The sequence below is a fragment of the Fundulus heteroclitus genome, chromosome 9, assembly GCF_011125445.2.
Source record: "Fundulus heteroclitus isolate FHET01 chromosome 9, MU-UCD_Fhet_4.1, whole genome shotgun sequence".
In the NCBI taxonomy this organism is placed as follows: Eukaryota; Metazoa; Chordata; class Actinopteri; order Cyprinodontiformes; family Fundulidae; genus Fundulus; species Fundulus heteroclitus.
In genome coordinates, this window is record NC_046369.1 from 26,389,251 (window position 1) to 26,411,307 (window position 22,057).

A 22,057-nucleotide genomic window follows, 5' to 3' on the forward strand; every position below is an offset into this window, starting at 1 on the left:
GTGCTATACCAGAAAATGCTAAATTTCTCATTTACTTTATAGATAATCCCCCTACCTACTGCAACATTAAAACCACTTTTTATATTATATATATATTATAAATTATATCAAAACCAAATCTTAGATCATTCCTTTGATATAAAAAGAGGGACAAATTGACAGACTGAAAAATGGCTTTACTCTCGTTTAACTGTTTAGTGTGACGGGATATTGTGGCATGAGAGCTTGGCATATTAAACAAGGCAAAATATGTCTTGACAAAGCGAGGCTTGACAGCGCTATCCAGCTGCTGTCAGGGAGGGTATTGCTTTTTCTGGTCCAATGAGCAAGCCGTCATTATAAGCCCGAAACACGGAGGTGCGCGCTTTACCCTTGCCAGTTGCACAGTTGTGTCAATATTTGAGACTATTGCTCTGATGTAGAAAGGAAGTTTATGTTAATGGGCAGTGATGCACTGACAAAGTGGACTTCACTGCTAGTGTGGGAGAAAAAAAACACCAATAATGGTCCCCAGCACAAAGTGAAGAGTTTCCAAAAGAATAAGTAGGTTTGCCAGATAATGTCTCAGAACAAAATGAATGCAAACAGCAGAGGAAAACAAGTGAACAAAAAAGAAAAGCAGGTGCCCAAGCGGCAGAGGTACTCACGTCTTTCCCACCCATGGCTTCAAACATCTTCTCCAGCTGAACCCTTAGCTGCTGGATGTTGTTAATCAGGATGCAGGGCTGAAAATAAGATCACATCTGCACATCTGAAATGCATTCTTTAGAGACTAATCAGTTAATTTGCCTGAAGTAAATAGTTTTTTACAGGCTCAAATAGTCACTTACCACTTTCTCCATGGTAACATAGTTGGCAAACAACTTAGAGATTATATCAGCATAGGACAGAAGAACATTGCTGATGGTCTGCAGAGGATACATGAGAAACGCTTATTTGAAAAATTGTTGTTTGAAAACGATGAATGAGCGGCAAGATAAAAAACTGCGATAAATCTACCTTGGCAAATCGCTTCATGTAGTGTCCTACAATCTGTGGATCTGGACACTCTAACTTTCTGATGATCTCAAAGCTCTGGTTGAGCTGGGAGAAAACATCCACCACCGAACAGGAGAACAGAGCATGCTCTGATGTGACCTGGAACTGCAGAGCGGAAAAAACAAGTGCAAGAAAATTAAAAAGCATGAATAAAACAGAAAAGTTAAAATTATCAATACCCTGGTTAGCCGATAGAAAGGCAGGAGCTCAAAAACATGGGGAAAACATAATCTTTGCCCAACTAAAACCATGCAGTCAGAGCAACAGATGCTATATTAAATTGAACCTTTCATGTCTGTCATTGAGTCTCCTGCTGCTGAAACCAGACAGTTCAACAAGCCCCCAGTGACAGGTGGGGAGAACCTGTGTGTCTCCTTGTAATTGGCTGGTTAGCGCCGGCTCCCTAATTGGATGGGGTGTCTCGGTGTGACCAAGGGGAGTCTGGGTAATGAGGTGAGGATGCCTTTCATACCCTCACAACTGTAGAATGAAGCCATTTTTCACGATGACCTGCTGTAACAGTATCTTCTTCCTCTGTTGTTGATTTGAAGGCTTGGGGGGCAGGGCAGCGGGAAGACGAGGCTTTGAAAGATTATTTAAAAAGATATGAAACCTTACCCCATCTTTTTTGTCTCTTTCCAAAGCTCCATGCAAAAAGTCGCGAGAGACTTCCTCGTTTTCGTCCAGCCACTGGATGACGAATGGCTCAAACCAGCTGCGGAGTCCAAAACCCAAAATAATCAAACAGATACGCAGCACGTGTTGACCTTTGACCTTTTTCAAAACAATGATACTTACGCAGGATATTCAGGCACTCGACTCTTGAAGAAGGGAAGGTCTTTGCAGTACTCGTTGTACAGCCACTTAACCTTAAAGTGCAGGTTCATGTAATCGGCACTCTTACACAGGCGGTTTTTCTCATGTTCTGAAAGAAAGAGAGAACCCACGAATCAAGACGTGGTTCCTAAGGTACAACAGCTCTGCAGAAAATTGACGCATCTCTTTTTGGACATGGTTATAGTCAATGTGTTTCAGTGAACAGGCACCTTTCGTAGTCATTGAAACAGTCAGGGGTCGTTCACAATTTTCAGCCTTTTAAAAAGTGTACTTTTTTGGAGAAAGAATTGCCTCTAAACCAGATAACCACCATCAAGTGTTTGCGATATCTGCCAATGAGTCTTTTACATCTCTGTGGAGTGATTTTGACCCACAAGACTTTGGTTTTGGTTTTGGAGCAAAACAAGGTTGTTTAAGACAACGCCATAGCATTTTGGACCTTCCCAATCCAAAACCTTTATTTTGTTTCTGGAACATTGTCCTACTAAGACCACGTTAGAGTGTACGTATGATGTTCTTATTCCTAAAATCCTGTGTTTTACTACACACGTAACACCATGCACACCTTTCAAAAAGATCAACTTTTACCTGGTCAAACCACCGAGTATTTCCTAAAAAGTATTTGGGATCATCAAACGCTTTTTGGCCAATGTAGGTTGGGCATTTGAGTGGTTTTTGCCTGGGAACTCTCCCGTGGATGTCTATTTTGCCCAGTCTTTCTTATTGTTTCATCATATAACTGCAAGGTCAGCAGTAGTTTAGATGTTGCTTTTGGTTCTTTTACGACCTTCTGGATGAGTCCTTGAAACGCTCAGAGTAATTTTGACATGTCACTCCTGAGAAGGTTTCACACTGTTCCAAGTTTTTTCCACTTGTGGATAATGGCTCTCCCTGAGATTTGATTCCCAAAGCCTTTAAACTGGCTTTGTAAAATCTTTGCAGACTGATACGCATTAATAACTTCTGTTCTTGAATTTCTTTGGATATAAATCTTGGCTTTTTGAGATTTTTAAGCCTGCTTCATGCTGTGAGGCTGGTTCTGTTTGAGATTCATCAGACTTGGGTGTGGCCACAGAACGTGCTTTCTGAAAATTGCGATTAATCAGATTTAAATAACGTTTTAACAACGGTCCCACATTGGGCCAGGTTGGTTTAGATAAGCCTCTTTTATTTATTAAATGACATTATCATTCAAATAATGTGCATTTTTAAGAACACTGGTTCATCTTTGATACTAGCATTTGCTTGATGATTTGAAACCAGAAGGAAAAAAATATATATTTTCTGTGGAAAATACTAAATTAGCTGTTCATACAAACACCTCAATATCACGCCTCAACAGCTCATATTAAAGAAGTGATTTCCTCTCACCTTCCATTGCATACTTCATGTCCTGAGCAAACAGATTCCACATCACTTCGGCACTTATTTTACCCACGTTGAGCTCCTGGGGAAATCTTGACAGAGAAGAAGAACATATATGAAACTAAATCAGTCAACAAGACAAAAATTAATCATTAGGATGATCGGTGACTAATGTTAGTTAGTTACTAATGTTAAATGGTCAAAGGCGCATAAATAAAATATCAATGCATACTGGTTCAGGCAGGGAGTGTAAGAGTTTTTGTCCTCCTCAATGATGGACACAATAAGTGTGATGAGTTTGGACCAGAAGTCCAGGTTCTTGATACTGGGTCCCTGCTCCTCTGGAGGCACAGCTCCCTGCTTGGCCTGGAAAAGCATCAATATAACAAGGTTTCTGATGAAAGTCAACAATGTTGACTGTTTATTAAAAGAAATTAACAGTTAATGTGATTATATGCAATCCTACAGTTTTGACACATTTGGTCACATTTCCTTTCCTTAGATTCTACAAATTTATTTCGTGTGTATTCCTTCTCAGCTTCTCATTATAAATGACCAGATAATTTTAGATAAGCCAACATTTTTTATGAAAGCTGAAAATCTGGAGGCTTCTCTCGTTTATCACAACCATAGATGTCTATTTTCTGCTTCGTCGTCCGTCTTGTTAACGAGAAATTTATTTTAGCAAAATATTTTAACAAGTACTTCAGATGATGACTGAAATTCCTGAATGCCTCCGCAGGAGACGGGAGAAATAAAAGAGCGCAGATGAAGCTAAGAGCAGTGTTGATGTCAAAAGGTTGTAAGGCTGCGTTAATCACATGACGGAAATTAATTCTAAAGAACATGTTCAAAATACTTTTTGAGTAATGTAAAAGAGATAGTTAAACACAGGAAGATCTCTATAATAAGCGCCGGTTAGATCCAGCAGCGTCAGGACTCAACGTTGTCTCTGAAAAAAGACGTTTAAGTTGAATAAACGCTCGATTGTTTTGTCTCGTGTCTGTCCTTGCCTTCTCCACTCCCGTCTCTGGAGCGAAGGACAAAAACTCAACAAAATCACGGCAGAAGAAGAAAATATTCTGGATTTCAACCATACAATGTTAGAGTTAAAACACTCTGTGGTGCTGAAGGAGATAATCAGTGAGCCAAGATATACATAACTGTCAACGTGAATTTTATAAACATATTCGAGGTTTTAGAGAGAAATGTAGACGTTGCAGGGGTTGAGTCCTTTGAAGTGGTGTAAGATGTGCTGTAAGGACGAATAAAAGCTGCAGGGGTTAAAAAGGAAACCATTATCTTGCAGACATTTCCACAAAATACTGCCACGGCCCCGAGGATGAAATGTTTTATTCAAAGGGAAAAAATGTCTATTTGAAATTCAAAGGGGGCGATTTAATGAACGCTTGAAACAAGTTCTAGAAATCCCTGTTGAAATTCGCCGTAGAAATTTGGGGCTGAAGAGCCACGGCGTACAAAGACTGCAGAGATGATAAGAGCTCAGCAAACATAAAAGGCAGACACACGGAGCAGCCGCGGTGCTTTTAACACATCAAATAACGACAGCTTAATTAGTGAGCAAGAATGGAGTCCCAACAAGGACAAGTCTTCCTGTTCTCTTTCGCTTAAGGGAAAAGTGCCGCTTTTAACGATCATCAAGTTAACTTTTTGAATGAGCTCCAGGTTATGTGCTCCATGGAGCTAAATAAAACTCAAACCTAACATAATATCCATCTGCACCTGTTTGGAGCCGCTAAAGTGTCCAAGTCAGAGGTGGGCAACTCTGATTCTCAAGGGCTGGTATCTTGAAAGTTTTACATCTGCAGTATTTCTGTGACAACACACCCGGTTGAAATGGCTCAGTTAAGCATGCTGTAAAAACATTTTCTCCAATCGGTTGTGTTTAAGCAGGAAACCATGTAAAGCATGCAGAACTTCCACCCTCGAGGATGGGAAGAGTCCAGCTCTTTATTTTAAATCTACACAGTTGTCCTCAGGCAAACAAATGTTCCAATCCAACAAAAACATTGTATAAAATTGGAGACTGAAGAGAGAGACTGATTTTATTATCTTTCATGACGTCTAGGAGACAAAAGGGAAAAAAAAAAAGTGATTTATGGGACATCGCTTTGCCCAACAATCAAACATGTCCACACCTGGACAAAGACTCGGCCCGGTGCTGTTGCTTCTTACCGGATCTGTTTGGTACTCGCGGCTGTAGAGCTCATGGCAGTTATTAAAGATGTACTCGTAGGTGGAGTTGAGGCAGGCTTTCACACAATCCTTTACAACCTGACTGGCTCTGGGTGGAGACTGGAGCTCCTGAACCTGGAAGCACAAACAAAGCGACACCACTGAGCCAATCTCTATTGAGAAAATGTTTCATCACGTTTTGTAGCTCGTGGCCCTTAAAAATAATAAAATAAAATGTTAGTGATGCATTGTTGGGGGAATGACTTAAATGCAGTAGAAAAAGAACTGGTCCAATAATAATGAAAGGGACTCTACCTTCATTCTGAAGAAGGTAATACTGGTGAGGAGGTCGACGGTGGACTTGAGGTCCTGTAGCCTCTCAGGACTGCTGGCTGGGAAGTTGTTCTGCAGTCACAAAAGACAAAAAAAAAACCCCACACACATACTAAGCCTCAACACTTTCACATCTGCCGTCATCCAAGTGTGTCTATGGGCAAGATCCAGCACTGTCACGCCATTTTCCACTGCCAGCGAGATCACAGCTTACTGTGTGGGTGGGCAGTGTTTCCTGAATGTGCCTAGGCATGTTTGAGAGGAAATGTCACTCTAATTAACACAGCGCCTCTTGCTTTTAGTGTTTCTCTCCCCCCCCCCCCAAAAAAAGAGAGAAAAACATTTGAAAGACATGATTGTGAGTGTGAACGCCCTGAAAAGAAAGAGCAACCTTACTCGATACATGGAGAGGTCTATCCTCAGAGAGTTGTGCAGCTGATCCAGAAGCTTGACAAATCGCTCTTTCTGTGGGGAAAAGAAAACAAAGACTTTGAGGAACAGCAGAAACACAGCACTATGATATATCAATTTTTTTAACACATAAAGTTTGAGCAAAATTTGCAAAAAGACAGAAACATTTGTATATAAATCTTGGCTTTTTGAGATTTTTAAGCCTGCTTCATGCTGTGAGGCTGGTTCTGTTTGAGATTTATCAGACCTGGGTGTGGCCACAGAACGTGCTTTCTGAAAATTATGATTAATCAGATTTAAATAACGTTTTAACAACGGTCCCACATTGGGCCAGGTTAGTTTAGATAAGCCTCTTTTGTTTATTAAATGACATTACCATTCAAATAATGTGCATTTTTATGAACACAGGTTCATCTTTAATACTAGCATTTGCTTGATTTGATCTGAAACCAGAAGACAAAAAAATATTTTCTGTGGAAAATACTAAATTAGCTATTCATACAAACACCTCAATATCACGCCTCAACAGCTCATATTAAAGAAGTGATTTCCTCTCACCTTCCTTTTCAGAAAAGAAAACAAAGACTTTGAGGAACAGCAGAAACACAGCACTATGATATATCAATTTATTTAACACATAAAGTTTGAGCAAAATTTGCAAAAAAACATTATAATACAAGAGCATTTCTTTTTTTATTTTGTGAATAAAATTTAGATCTTTTAGGGACTCACTCCAAAATTTGAAGCAGCGAAGCGGTCAGACGCAGAAACATTGTTGGTGGCCTGGGTGGTGTGGGCGTAGTAGGCGTTGATGTTGGCCAGCAGGGTGCTCATGACTGCAGGAACACCCGGGCACATGTACTTGGATGACAAGCAGGCAAAGTGGCTGCGAATAAGAAATGAAACCATGAGCAGCAAACACTGGATCCTAACAGCTTCAAGACGTTACAACGTGAAATCACATTCTCGGTCCTCTTTATATTGATTGATATTCTGTGACTTTTAGAACGGCATCATACGTCATAGCTTGGTAGATGGACTCCACCCCATAGCGCATGGCAAACTCGTCCACTATTTCTTGGGGAGTCTCCTCAAAATAAACTTTCCAAGCATCATCCCCTTTCGCGTCAGGAATCTTCACCACGCCGTTATTCTGGATGTCTGTTACGTAATGAAAGAGGTTCTGGAGAAAAATACAGAACAAAAAGAGGGAGGGGTGAGGGTTGAAGGGGAGGAGAAAAATAATATGAAACAAAGAGGAAAAACGAAAACACATACAGTGTACAGGTTTGAAAATCAATAATCGTCCACATCTTAGTGTTACTGAGGTGTAATTAGGTTTCCCTGTACATCTAACAGTACAGGTAGCACAGTGCAGGCTCCCGGTCTCTTATGTCCGTTGGTTATGGTGCGTTAAGTGCCATAAAACTACATTATGAGGCCAGCAGAAGCCGCTGTGCAGGCCTTAAAATGTCACACCGCTGAAACACACTGGGTGAGTTTATGGGCACTTAAAGCAGTAAGAGCGATCATTTGTCAGCTAAGGTTCACCTAATTTGCTCGGCTGAGTAATGAGCCGAGTAATGATCTCTGATTCCTCTACAATCAATCAGGCGAGTTGTTCTGCACAGAACCAGAACATAAAAGTGTCTGCCATCTTCTCTTTGTAGAAGAGGCCCTCGTCCTTATGGTATAAAAGCAAAACTTCAAGGAATGTTAATCTGAAATAGGTCAAAGAAGAAAGCAAATATTAGTGGTCATCATACTCAGGCTTTCCTATCAATATAGAACCTCTTTGGTTATTTTTTTTTTTACCTTTCAAAAAACCCAATTACAATAGAAAGTAAAATGAGAATCCTATGGCGTTATTATCCAGAGTGGTATTTTTACAGCGATAAAAGTGGACTGAGACTTTACCAGTTTAAACCAACTATATGGCAAGATGGAGTATCGTTAAGTTATCTAAAACATTCAGCTCCAATTCTCTATTCGACATCGATTTTAGAGAAGGTTAAGAACTTAAAGCTGAAGTTGCCCTCAGTTTGTTCTGGTGTGTAAAAGGACAACTTACATGATTCCCAAGCTGAACTGGTCACCCTGCTGGTCCAAAAGCTACATACAGCCACCCTCCACATTCGCTCTATACATATGTGTAAAATCTTTAAAATGAATTCATAATCAGATGCTCTACCGGAGGCCGGGGAGCTCGAGGCTTCTCCACTCTATCTTCGCTGTTCCTAAGGCTGCAGTCTTCAGGACACAGATCTTATCCAATACTGACACCACTCAGACACCACCCTTCACGACTTGACTCGAGTTTTAGACTCCTGCTGTAGATTGTTAACACTGCCAGAGTCCGTGGTGTCATTATCGTCCAGAAAAAAAAAAATCAGTTTTCTGGCAGAGGCTCCCGGATTACGTTCTAAATGCCCTGGGGTCTCACTTATAAAGCTTGCATACGCACAAAACAGGGCCTGAAACGCGCATACGCCACTTTCCTCGCAACAGTTTGGATCTCTATAACAAAAACTCGACAGGAAAACATGCAGTCCTCACAGCAACCCCAACCCATGCATACGCTTATTTTGGAGACAGGGGATATTGGCGAGCTCATCGTATGTGTAGTTAAATGGATGACATAGACTTAAAGGCATAAGATGCACATTGCTGTGCAAGCTAATATTCAGACTCTGAATATGGACAATGCCATTAAAAAACTGTAGATCCATATTTTAAGCTGTTATATTGAGCATTTACAGGAAGACTAAAGATATGCATAACACAACAAATATTTGACGTTTTTTAATATACAAAGAAAGGTAAGGATTACCTCATGCAGACAGGTGTACTGAACGTGATACGGAGCGACTGTCTCCTCTCCTTTAATCTCCACATTGATGCGCATCCGGATAGCCCCAGACACGGCTGATTTGTCCGTACGTTTGTCTGTGAAGTGTGCAGAACATAGAGCAGCACCATCACTCAGCTCCTTCATGACGTTACATGAATCATAATGACGACGTGATCCGTGCGACTGATAACCTGCATCTGTGGGGTCATTACGTTGTTAAAGAAAAGCATACCAAGATTGTACCAGACGTCCATCTCTCCGCTCAAAGTGCGGACCTCGATGATAGTTTGACCGAGGAAGTCGTCAGACTCCCGCTTGAACTTCTGCTTCACACGAGACTTGATGTCATCGTCCTCATCCCACACTCGCACCTTAATGCGGTCTGAGGAGTTGTGGCATTCACTGCGGAGGCAGGACAAAGAATATAAATTACATATGTCAACAACGGCGGCCATTTAGATTACCGTATTTTCCGGACTATAAGTCGCAGTTTTTTTTCATAGTTTGCCCTGGAGCGACTTATGTGTGAAATTATTACACATTTTTACCGGTATATCATTACACCTGTTATTTTCACACCAAGAGGGCGCTTTAGGCCTGTGTTCAATCAGACGTAAGCGACGTAAGAAGCGGAAGTGCCGCAGCTTCTACCTCTGGAGTTAACGGAGTTATTTGAAAGTGACACCGAGGATGAAGATTTCACTGGATTTTAGTTATTTGGAGTGACACGGACGCTTTGGTTAACTTCTTCGCATGTTATTTATGCTATAGTTATCTGAATAGCTTTTAATATGTTATGTTAACATACCAGGCACGTTCTCAGTTGTGTCATTTAGCGTAAGCTAACCGTACAATTATTCAGCCTGTTGTTGCCTCCGTCCTATTTTTATTTAAAATTGCCTTTCAAGATGACATGTCTGTTCTTGATGTTGTATATTATCAAACAAATTTCCCCCAAAAATGCGACTTATACTCCAGTGCGAATTATATATGTTTTTTCCTTCTTTATTATGCATTTTATGGCTAGTGCGACTTGTACTCCGGAGCGACGTATAGTCCGGAAAATACGGTACTATCATGACTCAGGCCAAAGGATTTCCAGAGACAAAAAAACCCTAAAATGAGCTAGAGATAATTAAACTCCACCCATGCTGGAATTAACAGACATTTATTTGGCATAAATATTTATTTATATGCAAGTTACACATTTTCAACCTTTATAGTGAAGTTTTAGTAACTCACAAATTGAACGTTTCCTCCCAGACAGGGTTGAGGTTGCCGTAGATAGTTTTGGTCCTCTTTTTGGTCTTCCCCACCTGGACGGTTACATAGGGATCACTAGAACCAGTTTTATCTTTGGCTTGGAGACCCTGAGCACACAGCACTGAACAGAAGAGATGAGAAAACACGGTCAGGCGCTGTAACGGCATGTGTACTCGGGTGTAAATGGCTGCCTTGTATGACTTTCTCCTCCACTAAACCACAAACGCCACCTGTGTTCCTGGCACACAGGGCGCCTGTTAGTCTCATCTTATAGCCTGATACGCGCCATCTCCTCTGACGTTGATGCTGACCACTTTGGTCAGCTCTCTTCAAAGCGACTGTACTGAGCTGAAAGTGGCTCCCCGCTCACCTGTGATGCAGATCTTGGCCGACCATTTGGAGGTGCCGTCAAGCACGCTCTGTTTGATCTGCTTCATATGGGTGACATGGGTGGACTTGGGGCAAGCAAACACTTCCTGGATGAGTTCAAAGATCTCTGGTTTGTTCCTCTCGCGGATCTTCATGCGGTCTTTAAGAACCATAATGATGTTCTGGGTTCTGTCCTCTGCACCGTGTTTGGAGCTCTTCTCTGCGGCTCCTGGAAAGGAAGACAAAATTACATAAACGAACGGGATTAGAAACCATAAAGCAAATAAAATTGGTTTCACATCAAATGTGTTTGACAGATCATCTAATAAATAAATAACACCATGAGCAAAATTTCATTATTGAAGAGCGACTTCCACAACATCTAGGAAATTAGTTTTCAATGGATTTTAATTTTTAATCTGGAGAAGAAAGGAAGCTTCTGAGCGTAAATGAAAAATAACTATGATCTATTTCAGGAATCAAAACCAAACAGAGCTCTGAGCTACATAACAACACAAGACAAACTGCTTTTAATATCTCTCTCTCTCTCTCTCTCTCTCACACACACACATACACACACACACACACACACACACACACACACACACACACAGGAAAGGACGAAGGAGGAGGAGGATGACACTGTGCTTTGATTATTAAACATAAGAATAAATAAACTGAATGATTTTCGTGTCAATAAACAACATTTAGTCGTTAAGACACAATATTTCTCTGAATGAACACAACACACTTCAGCAAAATCCAAGTTAAGCTTTAGGTATAATCAGTATATAACCATTTCAGAAGAAAAACGGTTTGCATACACTTGGCATAAATGTCCAATTATTTTGGCACTTTTATGATGCATTTGGTCTATTCTGGGTCCAATTTATATATACAGGCTCAATTATTACATACATCACAACTAATTGATAAATGTCCCTTAGCAAGATGCTGGATGTTTGGCCACTCTTCTTTAGCTAACTTTAACTAAAAACACACCTGTTCAAGCTAAAGTAAGCTAGGATGAGGTAAATGAAAAATAAAAACTACCTGACAGGAACCATTGGAAGGTGTTTGGATAGATTTCATAAGCTTTCTAGATCTCAAAAGGATCAGTGACATAAACAGAAGCCTTTTTCCTGTTATTGGTAGGAACAGTAGAGAGACACTATTTTCTAAAAACCTTTTATTTTGAATACAAGATAAACGTTTGGGTCTAATATCCAACATGTGTCTCAAAAAGGACCAAAGATCACTACTTTTGGTCTACCTAATATTGTAAATACAACATAAATGGTTGCAAATATATAACAAAATCCTGTTTGAGTCAGAAAACCATTTGATTAAAAGTCACTGTAGAGCTAATGGAGCTATAGCTAGGTCTTTATCCACTGTAACACTTCCAGTCTTGCCTGGTTATTTCTGTACCCTTGTATTAAACCATCTTGTCACCGACAGTATCTTATTAACACTTCTCTTACTTTGTAGACAGTCAGCATTGAGCAGGTCCTGGCACTTCTCGTGGCATTTGACTCCACACTCGGTGCAGCGCATGCCTTGGCGAGCGATACCCCACAGCAGTCCTTCACACTCGTAGCAGTAGGTTGGAGTGGTGGCTGTCCACACTTCGAAATTGTGTGGCGTGGTGCAAGAGATCGGATATATGAGGGCCTGCAGGGTCTTCTTGTAGACGTGACTCTTCTACCGGATGAGCAGAGAAGATTAGTTAAGAGCGCTGCAGTGATGCCTCAACCTCAGCGTTAGCAACTTTTATCAGTGTATAAAATGTGCTGTTTGAATGAAGAGGAAACAGACCAGTTCTTCGTTATGCAGGGTGCTGGACGTTAGGGCGGAGGTGATGCCGGCCTTTCTGGAGTTCTGGACCAAAGACTGAGTGACAGCAGAAGAGATGGTTCTTCACCTTTTTGTTTTAATTGACGTCTATATGTACTCCCTAAAAATACTTAACACGGAGTACTATATTTTTTTCTGCTTAATAAATGATCATAAAATGTCTTCTTTTTCTGGGCATATTCAAATGCATTGAAACGGTATATTTCAGCAAAATACAAATTATTTTAAGGGAAAATACATACGTCTCAAAGAAGTGACCCAATATTAGCAGTGAGCACATGACATTTTATCTGCTACTCAATATAGATAAGTCAGAAATGCATAACTTTAAGATGAGTTTCTATGGTTGGGAAAAACACAAAGAGAACTATGTTAGAGCTACGTTTGTACACAACTGCAGAGAAGCATCAATGTCAAGGAAGCAAGTGAATCAATGTTTATATTATAAATACTATATTTTTTATTCTATAAACATTTATCAACCATCAAGCTAAATAATTCCAATATTTAAACAAAAAAATAATACTCACCATTGCCTGTAGGTTAGGAAAGACAGAGGAAGAGAAATTTAACATTAGAAAAAGAAAGGATTATTCGGAAAGTGATAAAATACTTAACCATAACCTAAAATAGGGTTTATACTGGTGGTCGGATGCTTTTAAAAATGTATCTAATTATTGGGGGATCTTGTAGTGAATTACTTGTGATTTATTGCATTTTTATCAAATAATATTTCACAGAAGAAGAAAAGTTTTTCCATTCAGACAAATTTAGTTGGTGACTGAATGAAGGAATAGACATAGCTACAACATTTGTATGATAAATTACAGCAACTTTTACCTTGATTTAGTGGAATCTGAATGCTGTGGCTTTGGCTTTATGCTGTTGTTCATCCAAACATACAGATCCAGACACAGATGCATTTAAAATGTCTTTATGCAAATAAACCAGCAGCTTTATGTCTAGTACTCACCTAAACCATGCAACTGCTGTAGTTGGAGTAAAAGTTGAATATATAGATTTTTTTACTTAACATAGTGTGTGTCAACTAGATATATATTCAGAGGTCATCAACCTCTCTCTATCAGTCTAACATTTAAATTTGAGCTCTTTAGAAATAATTATCTATAATTTCCTCTTAAACCCACTGTGACACTTGGAGTGGTGTTACCAGTGATGTGTTCTTCCGTGTCAAGTGTGTTGATTATTATGGAGCGCATTCTGAAACTTGTGTTGATTAACGTTAAAGTTTGAAGCCTCAATTTTCACTATAAAGGTTGAAAATGTGTAACTTGCATATAAATAAATATTTATGCCAAATAAATGTCTATTAATTCCAGCATGGGTGAAGTTTAATTATCTCTAGCTCATTTTAGTTTTTTTTTGCCGTGTCCTCAAGAAATATCCAACCAGTTATTACAGGCGACATTAAGGCGCAAGGCGTGCACAGATTGAAATTATCACATTTTTAGGCAAGGCAAGGCAGGCAAATTTATTCGTATAGCACATTTCAGTACAGAGACAATGCAAAGTGCTTTACATGATTAAAATATAGGAAAAAAACAGAATGCTCTAGAATGCTTTGACCAACTATATGGAAAGCATCAGTGCTTCATGCAGCTTCATGTCACCATCACTAGGGCTGGGCCTTTATCGTATTGTTTCACCATTATCATGAAACAATACGTTTCCTATCATGAGAAGAATTTGGGTTGATCTTGACAAAGATAAATCCCAATTTGTAGTCTCTGAAAACCCCAAAACTGCCAATATTGTCAGGATTGTTATTTTTGGTATTTTCTCTACTGTTGGTTTCCTGATAGCATCAATAAATTTCAATGCATTCAGAAACATAATTAAATGCAGTTGCTTTGTGCAGTTTGATGATTAAAAAAGCTTGCACTTCTTTATGTAACTAGCATCCTGATGAAACGTATTTCGAATGTTGTTTTAATGTGTAAATATGTTTTTAAGGACAGTGTTTGTGTTTATGGGCCTATAGTGAGATGCAGTCACAGCCACACAGTTACCTAAAAAAGACAGCAAGAAGCTATAAATAGTCTTTCATCATCGCTTTTATTGTTATCACACAATATATTGTGATAAAAGTCCATATCCCCTATCCCTAACCATCACTATGCGTTGTCTAGCACTGATTAATCATACAGGACCGTCACTAAATGGTGTGACTGTCATCCCTCGCTCCCAGCCACCGGTCAAGTCAGGAGGAGTGCAACACAGTTCATAGACAATTCTGCGATACATTCACTTGTGCTAATTATGCACAAAGAAATTTGATAATTGCTAACTTTACCCCAGATGTGTTATTCTTTTTTATCAAAAGATATACTTTAAAGTACCAGCCACTGTTCGCTCAAAGCTGCGTGCATGCGCAATTGCCCACAGCAAATCTATGCAATGCAGAAAATAAAATCCAAGCTGAACTTCAAACAAAATAATAACAAACCAAGTTATTTTGTAGCATTTAGCAATTCTGGTAGATGGTCCAAATCTGTGCGGCAGGTGCTGATTGGAGCGCACCACTGACTGACGGGTGGGGCAGTTTTTGGGGATCTGCTTATCTGAGATCGTAAGTGATGTTTTTCAACCAGTTTGGTTGTTTTTTTAGTGCTACACCTGCTGTTTGTTTCTGGCACCTGCAGTTGGATTGCTTTGCTTTTTGCTGGTTCCTGACCAATCTTCTTGTTTTACCTACATTTTTGAAAAGCAGCTCTGTTTATGTGTTTCTATATGAGCGCATGCCTGAGGACTACAGCAATATACATAAATGGCTTGTACTTGTACAGCGCTTTATCAAGTCAAACGACCTCAAAGTGCTTTACAATCTTTCACCCATTCAAGCACACATTCACACCCTGACGGTGGTGAGCAACATTGTAGACACAGATGCCCTGCAGCAGACTGACTGAAGCAAGGCTGCACAGTATCACAGCTTGTGTTAAATCTCACTACAGAAAATGTAAAAAATTTGATTGCAATAAAATCTGAAGATGTACATGTCTCTCAGTTCTTTCTTAGCAGGAATCCTACTCCGACATAAACGTACTATACAGCTCATAAAAAATCCAATATTCTGTCTTTTGCATGTAATCCGGGTTAAATCAGTTGTATTGAAATCTAGAAGAAAGTTTGCTGTAATTTGATTGTTTTAGTTAGCCATGTAACTTGTTATAATCACATTGAACAGGCGTAATGTAGCCTCAGTGTGCACGTGTGATGTTGCTCACAGAGGTCCAGTGAAAGCTCAGACACATGAGAAATTAGGGGGAATATTGGTTCCATCTTAAGTTTGCAATTAAAAAAAAATCTACCAAAAGAAGACGTGACTGCACTTACATCTGGAAGTTTTAATGGCAGGGAACACTTGATAACTCAGCTCATCCAACCACAGCTACTATTTGATAGCCGAGTATGAGAATATTTACTGCTTATTCAGGCAGCACTGGTCCATTTTCAATTAATTACTTGAAATCGCTTTCTCAAAACAAGGGAGTGTGTGTTTGTGTGTAGGAATGAGACCATTGGGGGAACATTAGCAGGTGTACCAGCTTTTCACTGCTTGTACATGAGACCGCTAAAAGTTATTAATAATTAAGAAAGTCATTGTTGGCAATTACTTGCCTCCCGTCTTTCAGGGGAAAAGCAGGAAAACTGCATGCTAAGCTTATCCTAGTAATTAATATGTACAGCGATTTAAGAAAGGTTTTCATGCCCCTGTGAATTTTTAATTCCGTCTCATTGCAACTATAAACTTTAGTGTACTTCATTTGTTTTTTATGTTACAGGTTAACACAAAGTAGCACTTTATTACTAAATGGTAGGAAAAACATTTTAAAATAGTTTCACAGATAGAAATAGGAAAATTGTGGCGTACTCAGCCCCTTTTAGTCTGACGCCCCTTAAAAAAATCCAGTACAGCCAAATGCCTCGAACAGTCCCTAAATTAGTAAACAGAGTCCATTAATTTAAAAAACTGCTTAATGAAGACAACAGCACAAGCCAGACAGGTCAGAGATAAAATGGTGGAGAATTTAGAGCAGGCTTAGGTTATAAAACAGCATCCTGAGCATGTTGAGTCCATTAACATGGGAAGAGTCTGGCACAACTGCAGACCAACAAATGTTAGTTTTTGGCCAACATGCAAAGGATCGTGTAAGGGGGGAAAACTAACACTCTATATCACTCTGAAAACACCACCACTAAGGTAAAACATGGTGGAGGCAGCATCACGTGAGGGACAGAGAGGCTGGTTAGAGTCAACAGGAATGTGGATGTAACTAAACACAAGGAAAACTGGAAGAAAACCTGTTAGAGGGTGTAAATGACTTAAACCTGCTTCTCCTTCTAATCTACAATGACAATAACCATTCACAGATAGTGAGAGCTACAATGGAGTGGTTTAGTCCAAAGCCTGCAGTAAAAAACCCTAAATCCAATCGACAATCTTTGACAAAACATTATGTGAAAAGATGTTCTCTAACCAATCTGACGGAGTTTGAGTTAAATGGCAAACGAGAATCGACATAAATGTCAGTGCTTGTTTGCACCAGGCAGGGAGGGACATCCCCCCAAAAGACTTGCAGCTGTAACTGCAGTGAAAGTTGGTATTTGGTCTGAGGGCTGAATAAACATGAACCCACCTTTTAGTTATTTATTGTTGAAATAAAAGATTTAAATCCATACATGATTCCCTGTTTCCCTTTGTGTTGGTCTACAGTGTAAAATTCACAAAGAAATACACTGAAGTTTGCAGAACTAATATGAAAAAACAAACAAAACAAAAAACAAACTTTTAGGCATGAGGACACTATTACAAAGTCGGCCTTCTATCACCTGAAGAACATTTCCAGGGTTAAAGGACTGATGTCTCAGCAGGATCTGGAAAAACTGATCCATGCATTTATCTTTAGTCGAATTGATTACTGCAACGGTGATTTTACAGGTCTGCCAAAAAAGTGGATCAGACAGTTGCAGCTGATCCAGAACGCTGCTGCCTGCGTCCTTTTTTTTAAGTTTCCATTTTCCCATGTTTTATTTTGTTTAAAATCTTCTACATTTTATTCCAACTTGCTTTTATTCTGTTTTATTTGCCTACGTTTTAATCATGTAAAGCACTTTGCGTTGTCCTTGTACTGAAACGTGCTATACAAACAAATTTGCCTTGCCTTGACTTTGGCAAGGCACTACATTGTCAGATTCCCATACGAAAGTAGAACTGAAATGTTTTATTTTGGTTCAGAGTAAAATGTAAAGATTGATTGATTTATCATCAATTAGCATAAAGAGGCATAAATATAGTCAACAGCTTTTATAAATGTGACCAATTATGTTAAAATATGCATAAAAGCAGCATTTCATCTAGAAAGTACACCCCTATATAATCTGTCTAAAGAGCAAAGTATGAAAATATAACCCTGCATTCACCCCCTGCTTATGATGAGCTAGTGTGTTTCAGGAATTAGGGCACAATAGATTTACAAATAAAAACATTATAGACACATATTAGTGTTTATCACAGTGAAATTAGTGCTGATGTTTTATTAGACAGGCTTACTATTGATGACATTGTGCAGTAAAATTAATCTTATACAGGACATAACATAGGAGACATTTGTCTTGACAACAGCCTCCCTATCCTTGCAGCTCAACCAGTCAAACTTTAGCCATCAGGAAATGTGTTTCATGCCATTAAAATAAGTGAACTGCAGAGGGCTAAAACACATACAGGAAGTAGGAGGGAAGGACTGCAGAAATACATTATAGGAATAAACGCTAGAGAGAGCGAGATGCACTGGGGAGATGCGAGACACTTAGTCAGACGACTGAAATGAGATTAGTGCAGAAACTCACCAGATCTCTGACCAGAGGCATTGCTTTCCTTTTTCTAAGGTCTGGCATGCTATCAATGCTGTACAGAGCACCACCCATGCTGTAAAAAAAGACACAAAATATCAGCTTTATTTCAAATAACAGCTGTCAACAATCTGGATACAACAAATCAATGACACAACCGGGAAGCCCTTTGTTCGGCAAACTATAGCTTTTCAGTCATGATGTTGTCAGCTTCATAGACACCTACCCTGCAGATAAAAGCAGCGAGGCAATCCCAACATGTTCTCCTCTCGCCTGTGGAGAAACAGAGGAATTAATTGGAAAGAGCCAAAAGAGTCCATGTTTGAAAAACATTGACGCGTACAGGGAAATTCAAACTTCGTCTTCATACTGTCAACAAAACAAATAGGAGCCACAAAGGCACAGGGCATTTACTGGTATCAAGATGAGCCACAGTTTTGTAAAATATTGCTTAAAACATTTTCTTCGTCCTTTAAATGAGATGTCAGAGAAAGTGCCATAGGGCTGGGTGATATGGACCAAAAATATTATCTCAATACTTTTTAGGCTTAATGCCGATATACAATACTTATCTCAATATGTTTTCTTTTCATAAAGTAATTCTAAAAATGTATCTCTGAATCAAAGCTTTATCCCAAATGTCTCACAGGCACATTTTTAACAAACAGCTGTAGATACATATGAGAAGCGTCTAAAAAATAACCTCCTGGAATACATAAAAGTACAAATATAATGTAAGATAGACCATCTCTATATAGACAATATAGGCTCATCTTATATATGCAATAGCTTTAAAGTCTCGAAATATGGCCGGGTCTAAAGTGCCGACTGTATGGAGCATGGGCTAACACAGCGCCGCCCCATCTCTACCTGGTCCTGTGCACTGCCAGTCAGCTGGCTAAAAGAAGGCGGATACATTTCTCCTCACTCACAAGAAAGACAAAGTCACCTGTTTGTAAATATTATATCAGTTGTGAAAAACTATGATGTTAGTTATTTAACCAAGCCGTCAGTTACCTGGCTTGCTATACATGTATTACTGTACAAAGAGCAGAAAGGCACAAAGGGTTTGCACTCAATGCAAAATGCTTGCTATGTGTAAGTTACAGCTAAATCTATAAGGTGTTTATCCAGTCATTTTGTTTAAATCTGTGCCAAAATCTTAAGAAATACATGTTATAGATAAAACTATTATAACTGGAATGATCAATGTTACATCATTTTAGCAGGAAAAAACATTGTTGTTTATCTTTTGTTCTGAATAAAAGCTATTAAATAATGTCACGAATTGTATACATCTTTGTCTAAATACTATAATACCTTGAAACTGTAGTATTTTTTCATGCTTATAACATGATAAGAGTCTCACACTAGCCCATGCCTAGTATTATATAGTTCATTTCAGGAGAATGTTATAACTTACATCAAGTTTCTCCATCAACAGTTTGAAAAGCACTCAAAAAATGCCGTAGAGTTATACAGTGTTGTGTACTGAGGTTTGCCTACATGAGAATGTGCCGGTGAATACAATCTGTTGACATGAACTTACTTGAACAAAAGAAGGATATTATTTTAACCAGGCCCATGTCATAAATAAGGTATCTGTGCTCCGATCTGGAGGTATCTTAAACCCAATGTAGAAGAATCCCCAAATAGCTATGAAAACAGTTTCTCTGTATAGGAATACAGACGGCACATACAGCTTCCCATATGTGGCACACAGCTCCAACTATAAGCACTGTCAGGTATTCATATCTTGCCTTTTTGTTCCCTCTCAGCATATGGCTTTGATTAAGAAATCCAAGCTTCGTATAACTCAATATGCTCCATCAATGATAACCACATTCTTTGTCTGCTTACTTCTTCAAAATAATAACCACACACCATTGTTATCAACATCCCACTGATGCACAGAAAAACACCTGGCTAAGATGCATCCCAACGTTTGAATTTGAATTTCACTACCACCCTAAATCTCTAGGAGTGCTACGAGATGCACAGAGTATACAGGAGAGCGCGTTTATGTCCACACCCACCTGAGAGTCTTCTCCCGCCATGGGTAATCAGTACGGACTACATGCAAATCGCTACGGGGGTGGCAAACAACTGAAAAGAAAATAATGAAATGGCAAAAACAATACGAGGGGTAAACAGAAACTATGCTAACACAACACATAAGATTGCACAGCAGCATAAAAAAACTGTGGAAAATAGGTGGAAAACGTGTAAAATAAAACACTTTAGCATGCAGGGACAACTGCAACACATCATAGAGATAAAATTATTCTAGATAAAAGCACAGAAGCAACAGGGTAAATTTACAGTGCAAAAAATAAATAAAATAAATCACAGACATTAACCTGACGTGTGTGCAAGCAAACACAACAATGCCACACTGAAACAAGGGAGGTTTGTACCTCTTGCAGCTGTAGTCGCACCCTGCTGAAAAGGCGAAGCCAGTTGGCTTTGGCTCTAGCAGGACCTGGCTCCATGATTTCTCTCTTTGGGAAGCTGAATGAAGGATTGAGAAGATATACAGTATTCTACCAGGTGTTTATATATAAAAAGCTATTCATTTAGATTATAAATATAACAGTGTTAGTTAATACTATGGTAGTTAAATGTGAATGGAAGTTTACATGAACTCGTCAAGGAAGCAAGTTGCATCTCAAGAAATGAAGCTTTTAGGGTAATTCAAGCTAGATATTTAACCAGATAGGTTGACATTACTTTAAATTGGTTGGTTTCCTGTATTGGGCGTGTCTTTTAAACACAGTTCAAACATTATCAAAGGGGTTGAAGGTGAGAATTTGCGAGGGCTATTCCAACAACCAAATGTTACCCTACTGTTTCCATTCCAAGTTTGTGTTAAAATTTCAACCATCAGACCCTAACAGACACTTTCAGGTTAAAGGACAATGGTTTAGGAAGTTCAATAACAACAAATGGATTGAAGGACTGCAGTCCATCATAAGCTGGAAGACGCTGGAACACCAGAGCCCCTGTCCACAGAGGAGCCAGTTTCATATTAACGTTGACTGAGGAGGCGCTGGAGAAGAAAGAGGCACCTATTCCAAAATCAGCACCTTCTGGATGGACAGAAATGATTGGCCAGCACAAGGATGGGTCAACTGTCCTGTGTAAAAAGGTTTTTATGGTCAGATGAGACAAAAATAAAGTTATTTTGTCGCAATAACACAAAGAAGCTGGAGTCAACATGCACATTTTAAACCTAAAAAAACCAGTAGGAGCTGCCAAGCAGGATGTGGCAGCATCATGGCGAGGGTCTGTTTCCCTGCCACTGGTTCTGATACTTTGCACTGTGACAAAGTAGTTCAGTTTGTGTTCACCATTTGTCCCTTATTCTTATTTCTGATTCACTTACTTTCTGTAGATGGCCATATTGCTTAAATTTAAACATTAGTTTGCAGCTCTGCTCCACTTACTATCCCGGGTTTGTTTGTGTTAGCATTAGGTTGCAGTTTCCATCTATATGTTTAGGTTAAAGCTACTCCTGGATTATTGGTTGAATTTGTTTATTTGGTTTTAAAGTATATTCATATTTGTTTACCTTTTTACTCACCATTGTTTGTCCCTTGTAGATCTGCAGGAGTATGGGAGGGGCCGGCCCAGTACTTCCTGCTTAAGTGTCTGAGTTATGTC

The 22,057-nt window shown here is 39.3% G+C and overlaps 1 protein-coding gene across 8 annotated transcripts in view; it reads right to left on the bottom strand.

Annotated features, from left to right (window-relative positions):
• The window catches only part of unc13a (unc-13 homolog A (C. elegans)), a 74,589-nt gene that overhangs the window by 29,100 nt on the left and 23,432 nt on the right, over positions 1-22,057 (bottom strand). For all 8 annotated transcript variants that reach the window (XM_012880928.3, XM_012880927.3, XM_036141350.1 and 5 more), the window contains 22 exons: positions 20,812-20,905; positions 18,621-18,667; positions 18,392-18,470; positions 13,051-13,056; positions 12,482-12,556; positions 12,148-12,367; positions 10,665-10,892; positions 10,274-10,415; positions 9,264-9,433; positions 9,011-9,126; positions 7,200-7,363; positions 6,913-7,066; positions 6,166-6,234; positions 5,752-5,841; positions 5,437-5,571; positions 3,473-3,606; positions 3,247-3,332; positions 1,837-1,963; positions 1,657-1,753; positions 1,000-1,143; positions 831-908; positions 648-725 (listed from right to left, as the gene is read on the bottom strand). In XM_012880928.3, the coding sequence (XP_012736382.2) occupies positions 648-725; positions 831-908; positions 1,000-1,143; positions 1,657-1,753; positions 1,837-1,963; positions 3,247-3,332; positions 3,473-3,606; positions 5,437-5,571; positions 5,752-5,841; positions 6,166-6,234; positions 6,913-7,066; positions 7,200-7,363; positions 9,011-9,126; positions 9,264-9,433; positions 10,274-10,415; positions 10,665-10,892; positions 12,148-12,367; positions 12,482-12,556; positions 13,051-13,056; positions 18,392-18,470; positions 18,621-18,667; positions 20,812-20,905 (2,533 nt within the window). The remainder of the gene's footprint in view (positions 1-647; positions 726-830; positions 909-999; positions 1,144-1,656; positions 1,754-1,836; positions 1,964-3,246; positions 3,333-3,472; positions 3,607-5,436; positions 5,572-5,751; positions 5,842-6,165; positions 6,235-6,912; positions 7,067-7,199; positions 7,364-9,010; positions 9,127-9,263; positions 9,434-10,273; positions 10,416-10,664; positions 10,893-12,147; positions 12,368-12,481; positions 12,557-13,050; positions 13,057-18,391; positions 18,471-18,620; positions 18,668-20,811; positions 20,906-22,057) is intronic.